The following is a 14736-nucleotide window of genomic DNA, read 5'->3' on the forward strand; positions in this document are numbered from 1 at the left end:
TCTGGTGTCAACATTCTCAGGACCTGGAAACCGGGATTCCTATCATTCCTTGCCTAAGGACCGAGTTCCTTTGGTAGGCAAAGGCCTGCAGCCACAACAAGGGACTCCCTTTTACTCACCCCCCCCCCTCCCTGCCGCCCAAACCCTGACAACAGACGCATCAGACTATGCATGGGGGGGGGCTCACATGGCAGGTAAATGCATTCAAGGCAAATGGAGCTCAGGACAAATGCACCTGCATATCAATCAAAAAGAAATGTTAGCTGTACAGAATGCAATGATAGCCTTCAAATACCTTATCCTTCCAAGACAACTCTTGATAAACAGACAACACCACAGTCATGTGGTACATAAACAAGCAGGGGAAACTCATTCCTACCCACTCTGCAGGTTAGCCATGGCTCGGTGGAACACAGCCTTGAGCAACCAAGTGCACCTGCAAGCTCATTTCCTGCCAGCCAAACAAAATTCACTGGCAGATGACTTAAGCAGAAATCTAATGGACCCACACAAGTGGAAACTGGAACCCAACTCATTCAAGCTTCTAATCCACAGGTGGGGGGGACACACCAGAGGTGGACCTCTTAGCTTCCCCCCAAATCATCAATTGAGCAAATTTTGCACCAGAACTCCCCACAGCCAAGCTTGGAAAGTGGATGCCATATCCTTTTCATGGGAAAACCCCTCAATCTATGCCTTCCCTCTCTGCCCCTCTCCTAGAAAGTACTACTCAAGATCAAACGGGGCAAGCCAAGGACAAGCCTGATTGCACCAGACTGGCCATGCCAGCACTGGTACCCACTTTTGTGCAGTCTGACAGCACTGCCACTCTGGCACCTGCATCAGGCCCCCCTCTCTGCTGTCCCAGCAGGAGGGTCAGATTTTGCATCCTTGGCTGCAAACCCTGAACCTAGCAAGCCTGGCTTATTCCCTGAATACATCACCAGCAACCCTCAGCAAATGGGTGCTGGATGTCATCCTTGAGGACAGGAGGCCTAGTACTAGGAAATCTTGTTCAGAAAAGTGGAAGAGACTGTTCATGGAGCCAGTCACAGGGAAAGGACACAGCCATGCCCACCATACCGCAAATCCTAGATTATCTAGCAGAGCTGCTTCACAAAGGCCTATCCTTCTCATCAGTTAAGATTCATGCCTCTGCCTTCTCAGCTTATTACAACACTGAGCCACCCCTCTTCTCTCACTCTCTGGTCAAACAGTTCCTGAGAGGAGCTAACGATTTAAGACCCCCCCCCCCCCAAGGAGAGCTCCCATTCCTGCCTGGGACCTTAACTTTGTACTAGAGAAGCTCATGCTTCCCCCTTTTGAGCCTGTGACTACAGCAGAGTTAAAATTCCTCTCTCAGAAAACAACCTTACTTCTAGCCATCACTTCAGCAAGAAGAGTGTCTGAGTTACAGGCCCTTATGGCTGTGGACCCCTTCATTATCTTCCATGCGGACAGAGTTTCCCTCAGGACTAACCCATCATTTATGCCACAAGGTGGTATCCAGTGTGGCTTTAAACCAATCCATCCATTTACCAACCTTTTTTTTCAAAATCCTCAAAGGGGAAAGGATCCCTGGACTCATTGGATGTGCACAGACAGCTTAGGTTCTACCTTTACAGGACCAAACCTTTCACAAAATCTGACCAGCTACTAGTCAGCTTTACTACAGGGGCAGAGGGCAAGGCCATTTCAAAACAAACCATCTCCAAATGGATAGCACACTGCATCCATTTCTGCTACAAGCACCATGGAAATTCTACCCCACAGGGGATCAGAACCCATTCCACTAGGGCTACCTCAACCTCTACAGCATTTCTCAGGGGAGTCCCTACCAGGGGCATCCTGGAAGCTGCAACCTGAAGTGCAGTACACACCTTCACCAAACATTACCACTTGCCTATCTTTTTTAAATCCGGAGCTAGTACTTCTTGACTGCCTCCACCCTTCCTCAGCTTTGGGAATCAACCCAAGTGTGATGACTTCAACAGTGAAACACGAAGAACATAGTACAGTTGTATACACTTACCATAAATGTAGATGTTCAAGTGTATTCACTGTTGCAGTCCTGATTACCCCCCTCCAGCCCCCTGACTTTTCTATACTTTTTATCTATCCTCTCTTTTGGCCATATCTTACTTGTATTTACTTTACTGGAGGTGTTCCGCACCATGTAATTGCTTCCTAATTTGGGGGCTTCTGACATCTGGGGCAAGCAAAACTGATGTAATGGCATCGGCTTCATGTTTTATATCCCTGACAACCTGACGTCATGGAAGAGTCGACAGCATCCAACGCAGAAATCCCAAGACTCTGGTATTCGGGCCGACTGAGGGCTACCTGCAGGCAGATAACCCAATGTGATGACTGCAACAGTGAATACACTCTTAACATCTACATTTATGGTAAGTGTACACAACTGTACTTTGTGGTATATCAGCAAACAAGAGGACACAAAATCTTCTCTTTCTGAGACTGGCTCTTCCAGCTTGGTATTTTTTAGTCTGCCATCACTTGGTGGTTTACATCTCTTTAGAGCACAGTCTAGTGTCAGACTCTGAGAAGGTCCAGGACAAATTCTCATGGATGGATGCTTCACAGGGAGGTGTTTCTTGACACAGTACATTGGTGCTGTGCTCCTCAAATAGATATTTTTGTCTCCTCTTTGAACAGACAACTTCCCCAGTTTTATTCAAGTGTACCCAGTCCTCTGGCTTGGAAAGTGGATGCCATTTCCTTCTTGGAAGGGGATATTTCTCTATCCCTCTCTCTCTCCCCTTACCAAAGGTTCTGTACAAGATTGTAGGACAGGTGCAGGATCTTGCTGGTGACTCCCTTTTGGCCCATATAGCACTGGTTCCCCCTTCTATTTCATTTGGCCAAGTAAAGTCATCACAGTTTGCCTCAAAGTTTGAATTTCTCACACAAGATAAGGGATTTCTCATTCATCCCCACTGTTCAGTTGCCCCTTTGGTTGATAGGGTTCTGAGTCCTTTTAAACATTGGTTTTCTGATGGTGTGCTTTGCGTTTTGCAGGAGGCTAGAAAACCTGCTAGAAAATCCTGTGTGACTAAATGGGAGATATTTCTTCTTTGGTGTCTCAAGTATGAACTGGATCCTTTCTGTGGGTTTTCCTATGGTCCTTTGTGTGAGGTTCTCAATTCTGGCTTGGTATATTCATCTGTTAAAGTTAATTTGTTAGCTGTTTACACTTGTCTGCCTTTGCATCCTCTTCTGGCTTCTAGTTTTAAAGTGCAACAACCTCCTGAAAGGCATCCTTTATATTTGGCCTCGAAGAAAGCTTATTCCTCTTCCTTGGGACCTTAATTTTGTTTTTGAAAAACTTACTCTGTTCCCTTTGGAACCTGCAATTTCCTCTTCCCTACAACATTGTACTTGTAAGACACACCATCAGTACAGTCTTCCTTCTGCCAAGAGGGCCTTTGAACTTCAAGCTCTCGTGGCAGTTCCACCTTCCTTGTTCCTTCACAGGGACAGGTTATCTCTTCATACCAGTCCTTTTATGCCCAAGGTGATGATTTTTCCTTTAATCAGTCCATCTTTCTTTTTTCCCTTTTCTACAGAATCCTAGTGAGAGGTTTCTTCACAGTTTGAGTTTACATAGATGACTCGAATGTTGCTTAGGGCAAAATGTATCAGGAAATCTGAACAGCTTTTTGTTTCCTTTCTTGCCAGGAAATTGGGTTTGGTAGTATCTAAGTAAAAACTCCTCCTGAATGTGAGGAAATTTCTTTTTGCAATTCTTTCTATGGCAAGCAGCTTAGTTATTCTGTTGGTGTTTATTCTACCATTTGCCTTTTCTGGTGCTTTTTTCAAGGGTCTGGATACTGGATCCATCTTGGAAGCTGCTGCTTCATCTTCTGTTCACACTTACACCAAGCATAACACATTGGCTGTCATTTCTAGGGCCAGGGTGGATGTTACCAGGGCCATCCTTCATGGGTTTTTGAAGGGCTCTTCTGTGGCTTCCTCCTCCCATACATTGAATTAGTTTTTGAACACTCCCAAGAGTAAAGAATACTGTAACAGTAATGAGGAGGGACATTGTACAGTTGTGTAAAATGGTAACCATAACATGGATGTCTTTGTTACTGTTGCAGTATTCTGTCCCTCCCACCAACCCCAGTTTTATGTTGCTTTCTGTCTGGCCAAGGGGTCTTTCTTGCATGCTTTTCTCCTCCTTCCCTTCCTGGATGTAAATGTTATTGTTTTCCTTTTGGGTTGCACTTGTTCATTTGGGGCACTTCAGTTCTGAGGATTAGGCATGCACACATCACAGGTTCATAGGTTGGTACTGAAAAAATATATTGAGATTTACTTGCTTACTGCTTGCTGCTTCTTGCTGTGGGATGGATTTGCAGTGTTCTTAAGACACTCAGTCTTGCTGGCTGGATTCTGCTAAAATTCAAAGTCTAGTTATATTTGCATTCACAGTCTGTTGCATACAGAAACTTGCAGAATATACACTGATGAGAGAATATACTTTGCAGCATCAACTTTAGAGAGCAGTAACAAATAACTTTTTATAATAAACCAAACGGAAACGCGTTGCAGGCTTAAAGTACTGTTCCAACTTTACTTCTCATATAGTACAGGTGATGTGAGAGATATAACATTTACCTTAGGACTTGTGTCCCTATCATACCTCTAACTAGCTGGATTTATACAGCTCTTTATATACTCTTTTTAGTCATGCATAAACATATTTTGGAGAATTGCTTATCCTGTAGAAACAATACTAAACTTCCTTGTTTAACAGTGTCTTGTAAGAGACCAGCTTTTCTGACAGTGTGAATATCCTGTAACAGTGTCCTGATGTCCATGTAGAAAAACATATTTTTGAGGAAACACATTGTCTGTATTCTATTTGGATCTGTGTATATGAACATATGTTCTTGTACCAATGCTGATAAGCATATCCTGTTTTTTATGAAGAAAAACATATTTTTGAGAAAACACATGGTCAGAGATCAGCTTTTCTGACCGTGTGAACATCCTGTATTTTATTTGGATCTTTGTATAAAAAACATCTGTTCTTGTCATATCCTGTTTTTCCATGCAGAATAACATGTCATTGTTCTTTAAAAGCAGATTTTGCATTTTTGTTCTTGCATACATCCTGTTTTGAGTCTGTAAGGGAAAAATGTCCATTCTTTAAAAGCAGATTTTGTATTTTTGCTCTTGCATACATCCTGTTTTGAGTCTGTAAGAGAAAAATGTCCATTCTTTAAAAGCAGATTTTGTATTTTTGCTCTTGCATACATCCTGTTTTGAGTCTGTAAGGGAAGGATGTCCATTCAGCAGATTCCTTTTCCAATCATTTAGTATGACTGCTGATCACATATTACTTAAACTTTGTTTCTGCATTTAAGCAAGCCTTTTCTTTCAGCATATTTACAACATAATTAATTTCAGATTTATATTCATAAAATCTAACAGGTACTAGGTTTTTAGCCTAGCCATAACAGTTCCCTGGCTATTTCTTACTTCCCTGGACCCCTGCCTAGCAGGACGACTGAGGTAATCCCCAGGGTGCATTTCCTATCTCCCATCCAATCTTCAAGGTTCCTTTTGAAGGGGGCCAAAGAGGCGCTCTACTTGACATGTATGGGCAGTCTATTCCAGAGTCTGGGGAGTCTTTGGGTCAGGAACCTATCCCTCCAGCATGTTTTGTTCATTGTGATGACAAGGTTTAGATCCCTGGAGCGTGTGGCTCTGAGGGATTGGGATTTTTGTGTAGCATGGCCAACAGCTCGGTGTTTGACATGGCCTTGTATGTTAAGCAGAGATTGCCTCTGAGTAGACTATATGCGACAGAGTATCGCTGGAGTTTTTTTAGACAGTCAGCATAGGGCATGTGATTTAGGCCTGTGATTCTTTTAGTGAGGTATTTCTGCAGCCTTTCCAGTTGTTGCAGATCTTCAGAGGTACATACCAAATGGGGCGTTGTATTCTATAATGGGTCTAATGTGGGATGAGTACAGTGGGACAATGACCTCCTTTTTTCTGGATGAAAAGCCCTTAGTGATTAGGTGTGCCACATAGAAGGGTTTCCTGACTTGTGATGTGGTTATCGAAGGTGACCACTGTCCACCTGTGTCTCTAAGTCTCTTATCACACTTTCGGTATTTAGTTTACTGCCACCTATGTGGTAATTCACGGGTACATGTTTTTTTCCCAAAGGGGATAACTGTACATTTCTTGGCACTAAACTTGAGCCCATGGTTCTGGCACCAAGCATCTGTTTCGGTAAGGCCCTTTTGTAGAATATCCATATCAATTGGGGATTCAATAATGGCTCCCAGTTTGCAGTTATCTACAAACTTTGTTAGCAAGAGTCCCTTAGTGTTGGCCTGTACTTCAGAGAAGTAGATGCCAAACAAGAGCGGTCCCAGGACTGAACCCTGAGGTACTCCACTTGTCACTTGTCTGGAGTTGGATTTGGAGTTGGCTACTTTTACAGTGTGGGTTCTGTCAGTAAGCCAGTTGGCAACCCATAGTCATGTAGGGATTAATGCCCAGCTTAATAAGTTTATCTATGATTCCAGAGAGGGAGATGGTGTTGAAGGCCTTGGCGAGGTCCAGATAGGCTGTGTGGGCTGCCTTACCCTCATCCACAGCTCTGGAGACTGATTTGAAGAAGTCAGTCAGTTCAGGAGACCAGATCGGCCCTTCACGAACATAAACTTGGTGGGGTCCAGTATTTGAAAGTTGCTAATGTCTTTGTTTATAAGTTCCATAATCATACGTTCCATGGTCTTGCAGATCAGACTCGTCAGACTGATGGGGCAGTAGTTCCCAGGATCCAAGGTGGATCCCCCCTTTTGGAGTGGGATAACTGTAGTTGTGCGCCACTCAGTGGGCACAAAGCCTGAGGTGAGGCTATGACTAAACATGACTCTTAGGTGAGGTGCCAGTTCATTTAGTAGTTCATAGGTTCATAGGTTCATACTAGGCTATCTGCCCAAGGGCATTTATAAGCCTAGCCCATAGTTATGTGGCTTTCGCCACCCCTTTAGTTTGAATAAAAACTATGCCTATCATTTTGCTGTGCCTCTGTCAGCAGTGACGCTGAAGTAATCCCTGGGGTATATCTGCAATCTCCCATCCATTGGTCAAGATTCCTCTTGAACAAGACCAGAGAGGTGCTCTGCCTCACATGTACCGGGATTTTGTTCCACAGCATAGGGAGTCTCTGGGTGATGAATTTAGTACATGTAGTACACAGCCTGGGATGTTGCCTGGTCCCATGGATGCTGTATTCTTAGCTTTGGAGAGTGCGTTTTTTACCTGTGTGGCCATTATTACCGGAATTTGGCAATCTTTCGGTATTGAGATGGGCCCTTTAGGGGGTGAGAGAGGGGGTTGATGGCACTGAATCGATCTGCCACGATATTTGCAATAACCTTGGGATCAGTATATTTAATGCCATTCTATTGTAGCTCAGAGTAGATCTGAGCATTGCCGTTTAGATTGTTGACATAGCTATAGAATGCCTTGTGGTTGTCTTTTGAATCTTTGGCAATTTTATTTTCGTAACTAGCTTTGGAGGATTTTATGAGCGATCTCAGCTTCTTACTGAGGCTGGTAAGGGAGGTTTTTGCATCCTGGGATTTTCCTCTTTTCTGCAGCAGTTTCTTCCTTTTGTTGTAAAGTTCGTTTATGGCAGGGGACCACCAGATTGGCTTCCTTTTTTGAAGGGGAGCATCTTGGTTCTATTTGGGATGGCACGATTCATGCACGAGTGGATGTGCTCGCAGTGTCTTAGTGTAGGATTCAGCAGTCGAACTTTCAGTTCCCATCTGCATGGGTGTCATGAAGTTGGTCACTTTTGACTTGAGTAGCATGAAGTTGGCTTTGGAGAAGTTTTTTTTACTGAGGTTTCCTTACTGGGGGCTGGGGGAGGGATATGGATGTCAAGGGTGATTAGCTTATGGTCAGACCTGACAACGAGTGGGTGACTATAGGTGTGGAGCATCGATTTCCCATGTTGGTAATGACCAGGTCTAGGATATTGGAGCCCCTGGTGGGACTATGGATTAGTTGATCCAGGGCACTAGAATTTATGAATTCCAAAAACCGTTGGGCAAAAATATTGGTGCATGAGTAGTTTTCCCAGTTAATGGCAGGGTAGTTGAAATCACCCAGTGTTAGGGTGTTTGGCTGTATCTTAATATTTTCCAGTATGTTTAGAAAGGTGTAGTGAGAATCTTGGGGTATGGTGGGGGATCTGTAGCAAGCTACAATTTGGATACCAGTCTTACCTAGTGTTGCACCTGTAGAATTTCAGATGCATTGTGTTTGGCAACTAGCCTGGTGGTGTTAATATCCTTGAATATGGACACTCCTCCATCTTTAGTGTTTCAGTCCTGGTTTGGTGGCTGAAAAGTGTGGTAAGAGGTGTAGCCTGGTATTGCAGGGGTGCTCCCTGGAGCCTTTAACCAGGTCTCAGTTACTACACAGATATTGATGATCTCCATTTTTAGGGGTGCCTCGAGAGAGTGCATTTTGAGGTTTAGACTTCTAGCATTGAGTAGCATTACCTTCAGATTTTGCATGCTTATACCTGTTACGGTGGTGGTTTTGACCTTTGCCTAAAAAAGGCACTATGGGGTGGCAAGAGCCTTGGCCAGTAACCTGAATCCCAGAGGTGACCGGTGCAGACCATCTCTGGCAAAGCATCATGGTCTCTCGATCCTGTCATCACAGGCAGACCAGATACTGGATCCCCTTTGAATGACACCAGAAGCTTAGCTAATTGTTGAAGTCAGCCATTTTGTCCTTGTACTGTGGTATCATTTTGGGCGAAGGCAGGATGCTACTCAGGGCTAGGGTCATACCTGCCTGGGTCACATGATCCGAGAGCTCTTCTATGTCTCATGTAGTCCAGGGAGGTACATTGCAAGTCATTCACTCCAACATGGAGTGACAGAGTCATATATGTACTTGTGGAGTGACTTGAGCGCATGTAACTTACTCCTTTGCACCATAGGACATGTCTTGCGTACAACACCTGAAAGGTGTAAAGGCTTTGCTATTCTGGCTGGACATTTGCTCCCCTCTGCAGCATATCCCAAGAGTAAAGAATACTGCAACGGTGAGAAACAAGGACATCCACTGTTACGGTAAGACCTTACACAGCTATACTGCGTTGACCTTCGAGACCATGCCTTCATTTGTAGACTGTGGGAACTCTCCCAGAACACACACTGGTGACATGAAAGCACCTGAGAGTCTTCCTGCAGCCTGGAAGAATGGTACCAGAGAGAGAGAACATGGGAAGCTGGAAGCAGTAGGTGGGATGATGAAGGTTGTTGCATGCGTCCTAAAACTAAAAAATCTAGCAGAACAATCAACAAAAATAACTTTGAATTTCAAAAATTCTATGAGTTTTAAAACTCCACAAGGACACGTCATGCGACAGAGCCATAATTTCTAAATAGACTTCATCAGACAGATTGAATTGGTGTATCATACTTTTAAAGCTAGGCATCTAATGATGTGATAAGTACAGTCATTAATTCTCCATTAAAAGGATCCCACTAACGTTATCAGTGATTTCATACAAAAATATTTAAAATTCAATTCTAATACACGAGACACTTAAATATATCACTTTATTTCAGGTATTGCAGTATACAATTTCTTATCAAAAAGTAATTCTAAGTCACCTTCCCCCTTATTTATGTGCAGTTTTTTTTCAGGATAATACTAAGAAACAGCAGGAAGTAAGTGGAAGAAGTTAGCCAGAGATCCAAAGTACTGGGAGCAAATTACCCGGGAGGGGGAGACTAAGAACAGGAATAAGCAAGGAATAGAGAGGAATATGCGAGTGGCCACCCCTGGTGAAATGTTGGGAGCCAGAAACATATGGGGCTGCACAAAAAAGGATAATTAACAGGGCATACAGAATTGCACTTGATTTTAAAAATCAACCTGATGAACTCTGGCAGGGTGGCAGAAAGAGATGGGTGGATAAATTATGAAGGATCAGTGTTAAGGAATGTGCAGGGCTGTGAAATATGATCCTAACTCAAGAAGTTTTAGGATATTTGCATGTTAATGCTTGCGTATCTATTTTATCCCTCAAATAGATTGAAAAGAATCTTCCTTCAGGTTCAAAATAACTATATAGAGGTATTAGATAGGTCAGAAATTCTGTGAAAATTTGTATAAAGCAGTGGAATGGGGAAACCCAAGAATAAGGCAAATTTCCTATAACCAAACGCAACAAAACAAATGCCTTGGAGTGACCACAGCAACCACCTTTATTAGTCCAAAAAACAATTGTTTTTGTGCCTCTTTTTGGGATTTTATCAGAATGCATACAAGTTTCCATTCAGACATTAAACAAATTAAGGAGTTGTATAATGTTAAAAATCCATTGACATGATCGATTAAAATGAGAGTTGTCAAATTAATTTAAAAGCCAAAAGGTGCATTAAAATACTTGTACAAAGTACATGGATATAGGTTTACTATAGGTTTACTATCAATATTCAGAAACAAACTTGTAGGAATAGTGTGACACAAAGTATAGTTTCAAAGTTTTGTAAAATTGAAACCTAACTTACCAACGCTTTAATATCAATTTCTGCACAGCAAATGCAGCTTAACAGGCACATTTTCAAAACTGTGAATATTGAACTCTCTGCTTTAACATGGTTCGAGATTGGGACGGAAAAATTTTTAATTTTTGCCATTTTTCAACGACATGATGAAACTAACAAGTATGTTTCCGAATTTTGATTAGTAAGGCTGGATATATCCATGTCAATAACACAGTTACAAATTTCTCTTTTACATACTATATAATTTAAATTTTAGAATACTACCTATTGAAATGCATTAATTTAACCCTTTGGTACTACCTGCACTTGTCTTTAATTGCCATTAAACTTCACAAGCTTCTAATACTTGTAATGGTTGGGAAGAGGATGGGCATGATTTTACTATGAAAGAGTAGTGTTATTCCATGAGCATCTGTTTCCTGTGACTTTGAACTGCAGTTATTAGATTATTTTGTGGAAGAATTTAGTAGTAGTCTAATAAGCAGTAAATGTCTTTGTGCAACAGACTGGATTGCAATGAATCCCTCAGAGTAAAAGGCCTTGTGTCGCAGTAAAGTAAATGCTGCTTTCTAGAGCTGTTAACTAATGGATATGGCATTTGATATGTTGCTTCATAGCTAATTATAAATGACAATACCTGTACTTGAAAAAATAGTTTGCTAAAGTTGTGTTTGCATGGCAATGGTTTAAGTAGCCTAATGGGACAGGGATAGATATTGGAGTGCAGTGTAGCCCTTGATGGTTTATAGTGGAATATTGACTGCTGAATGAAGGCCTTCAAGTTGACAGCTTGATAAATTCACTGGCTTAGATAGTCGTGAATGGCATACATGCTAAATTGCTTAGTAAATGTCTGAAGCCAGTGAATAAGCAGCAGTATTAGCATATTGAACAATGGGTTAGATTAAGGTTTGTACTGTTTCTCTCTGTTGCGTGGGCTTACCATAAATTTTTTAAACAGTGTCATCTGAAATCAGAAGTTACAAGTTTAAACAGATACATTGTTCTCCGACTGAAAATGTATGTTATTGAGTGCTCTATCAGTAAGGGGATGAGAGCACAGCTACTAATGCCTTATTGGTAAGGGAATGGGTGCAGCAATACTAGTGCTGCATCGGTAAGGAAATGGGAATGGAGGTGCTAGGGCTGCATCGCTAAGGGAGTGGGAGTGGAGATGCTAGGGCTGCATCGCTAAGGGAGTGGAGATGCTAGGGCTGCATCGCTAAGGGAGTGGAGATGCTAGGGCTGCATCGCTAAGGGAGTGGAGATGCTAGGGCTGCATCGCTAAGGGAGTGGAGATGCTAGGGCTGCATCGCTAAGGGAGTGGAGATGCTAGGGCTGCATCGCTAAGGGAGTGTGAGTGGAGATGCTAGGGCTACATCGCTAAGGGAGTGTGAGTGGAGATGCTAGGGCTGCATCGCTAAGGGAGTGGAGATGCTAGGGCTGCTGTGGTAGGGGAGTGAGAACGGAGGTACTTGTGAAAATGTTTTTGGTCATGTGATTCGCTGTTGGAGTAAAAAAAGAGTAGGCACAATTTTTTTCCTTTACGTCTGTAACATTCAAGTTACTGAGCAAATTTCAGGGATTGATATGCCTGTGATTTGGTGGAAGGCATTTCTTTCCTGACTAATTTTTTTTATAATTCTTTCTTATTGGTATTTTGAAAGGAAGACTGGCAAATGCCAGCACTACTTACTTGGGTGATAAATGAGTTTTAGTAGTCCTTTATCAGAAATGCATAGATTCTATGCTTGATGCTCAGTAGATGTGAATTGGTGTATTGTTTGTGGCCTAAATGAGACATAAAGGTTAAAGGACGTGTTCTGTGCCTTAAAGGACTGCTGATTTCCACTGTATGCTGTTAAAGGTGATGAAGTGTGAATTGTAGTGGAAGCTAGCCCAGTATGTGATAAGGGTAGATGAGAACGAAATCTGTTATTAAAGCACTGCAATACCAAGATGAAGTATCAGCTTTGTGATGAATAATTGTCGACTGTAGGATGAATACCAGTGGATCTCTCAAAATTATTTCTGACTTGGTGGAGCTGAAGAAATGTTTAAAGTATTTTCTGCATGTCCTCCCCGCGGTCGAGTGGCCTCCGAAAGACATGCATGAATGGGCGTGTCTTCGCTGAAGGTTGGGCGTCGGGCTGGCAACTTGGCACCATAAAAATCGACTGCCAATCATTAGCAGACCGGAGTTCTGCTGTGGTGACCTCTAACCGGGAAAAGCCGAAAAGACAAACATCGAGATGTAATTTTGTTGTCTAGAGCAAAAGACTGATAAGTGCATTAGAGAAGGAGTTTAATTAGGAAATTTTCTTGAATAACAAGATACATTTCTTTGGGTTGTTGGGTCTTTTCAATTGTGCTGGATATCTGGGTACTACTGTATTACAGATATGTTGAGAAGTTATTTCACCAAAGAAAGAATTTTGTGATACAACGTTGTATACATTTATGCATATATGTCCTTTTGTAAATATATTCTTCGCTTGCTATCCTTGTTCTGATTGATAATAGTTTCAAAATTTTAATTAAAAAAAGCTAGAGATGCTTCTCTATATTGGCTGTGTAGAGGACTTGTACCACTCTGCATTCAACTTTGTAGTACACTGTATAATTTGTGTTGGGTATAAAACACTGAGGTCAGATCACAGCTCTGTCTATGGAGTAGAATTCTGTTATGAACTGCTATACTGAACTGCTCATTGAAGATTAATTTTTTTTTTCATTTTCTTATTAAAGCTTGAAAAACTAGACACATGATATTACTGATTAAAATGTGTACAGTGTTTATTACAACTATATATAATTTTGAATGTGTGCAGCATTTATTACAGATGGTGTATTTTTGACTTTGGCTATGTTGTCTGTCTTCCCACAGGTTTCTTTGGAGAACCTCATGCAGATTTTAAATGGCACTAGTCCTCACTATATCAGGTGCATCAAACCCAACATGGATTGCAAACCAATGACACTAAGGAAGGACGAGGTATGGTGCATAGTTTAGGAGCATTTGCTTCCCAGAATGCACTTGAATGTGTAAAGTCGTGCTTAGTAGATAACTTATGCTACAATGATAATGTCAAAACAGAATTGTTCAGGCTGTATTAGTAAAATCTTTATAATACAGAGAATTTGGACAGCGCAGTGGTAGCATGGTAACCTCACAGCAAGAGGTTCCCCGGTTCGATTCTCGGCTGGAGTGCCTTCTGTGCGGAGTCTGCATGTTCTCCCTGCATTTATGTGGGTTTACTCTGGGTGCTCCGGTTTCCTCCCACGTTTCAAAGATGTGTCTGGAGCACTTGTCCCCAGGCATCCACTGAAAATTGGCTTCTTTCTAAGTTGGACTTTCCCAGTAAACAAATGATAGATAAAAATAAATAAATTCCAGCAATAGTTGAGATTGGTTGGTGGAGCATGTGCATTCTCTACAGTGTCTTTTTGTTTTCCTGAATAATTTACATTTTATATGTAAAATAGTAAAATGTTTCTCAGGATTGGTATTGCCTTTGAATTGTAAAGCAACTTTTTTGTGGGGGGCGGGGGCAGATAACTATACAAAATGGCTGTCCTACCTGTGTGTAATGCTGACTAGACAGATGGTGGCAGCAGATAGTCATGGTATCTACTCTCTGAAAGAATAGCTTGATGACAAATTTCACCACCCAGTAATCCATATATTTTCATGAGACAAAGATTTTAATGTTTCATGACAATAAGAGCCATCAAACTGTACAATAAGTAAATGTTCATGTGGCAAAACCTCTGAAAATGTATTTTCTGACTATGTGCAGACTGTTTTGGCTTCTTTTTCCTGTATTAGGAATAACTGAATCAGATACATGAATGTACTGTAAAACAAATGATAAGCAGTCAGTGGTTTGGTGGGAGGTTGTGCATTTTCAGCAGTGTTCTCACTTGTTTCTAGACCAGGAAAATTATATACTCTGGATATCGGACTGTGTTGCTATAGATATGGAGGTGCTAAATAGGTAGAAATAAGATTGTAATAAAGAATGCATATAGATTTGGCAAGAGACCTAGGAAAAATGTCTGTGTAACGCACTTAATAGAAATCTAAAATGTGCAGCATTAGCAGCCACTGTAGGAAACAAAGCTGGGCTACTGATGTCCT

General features: G+C 41.8%; 1 protein-coding gene across 1 annotated transcript in view; it reads left to right on the forward strand.

The window, feature by feature from the left end:
• The window catches only part of MYO19 (myosin XIX), a 1187636-nt gene that overhangs the window by 486479 nt on the left and 686421 nt on the right, over positions 1 to 14736 (forward strand). Inside the window, exon 11 of the mRNA XM_044054569.1 lies at positions 13483 to 13590. Within this exon, the coding sequence (XP_043910504.1) occupies positions 13483 to 13590 (108 nt within the window). The remainder of the gene's footprint in view (positions 1 to 13482; positions 13591 to 14736) is intronic.

This window comes from Protopterus annectens, chromosome 13.part0, assembly GCF_019279795.1.
Source record: "Protopterus annectens isolate FY-2018-M chromosome 13.part0, PAN1.0, whole genome shotgun sequence".
Lineage (NCBI taxonomy): Eukaryota > Metazoa > Chordata > Ceratodontiformes > Protopteridae > Protopterus > Protopterus annectens.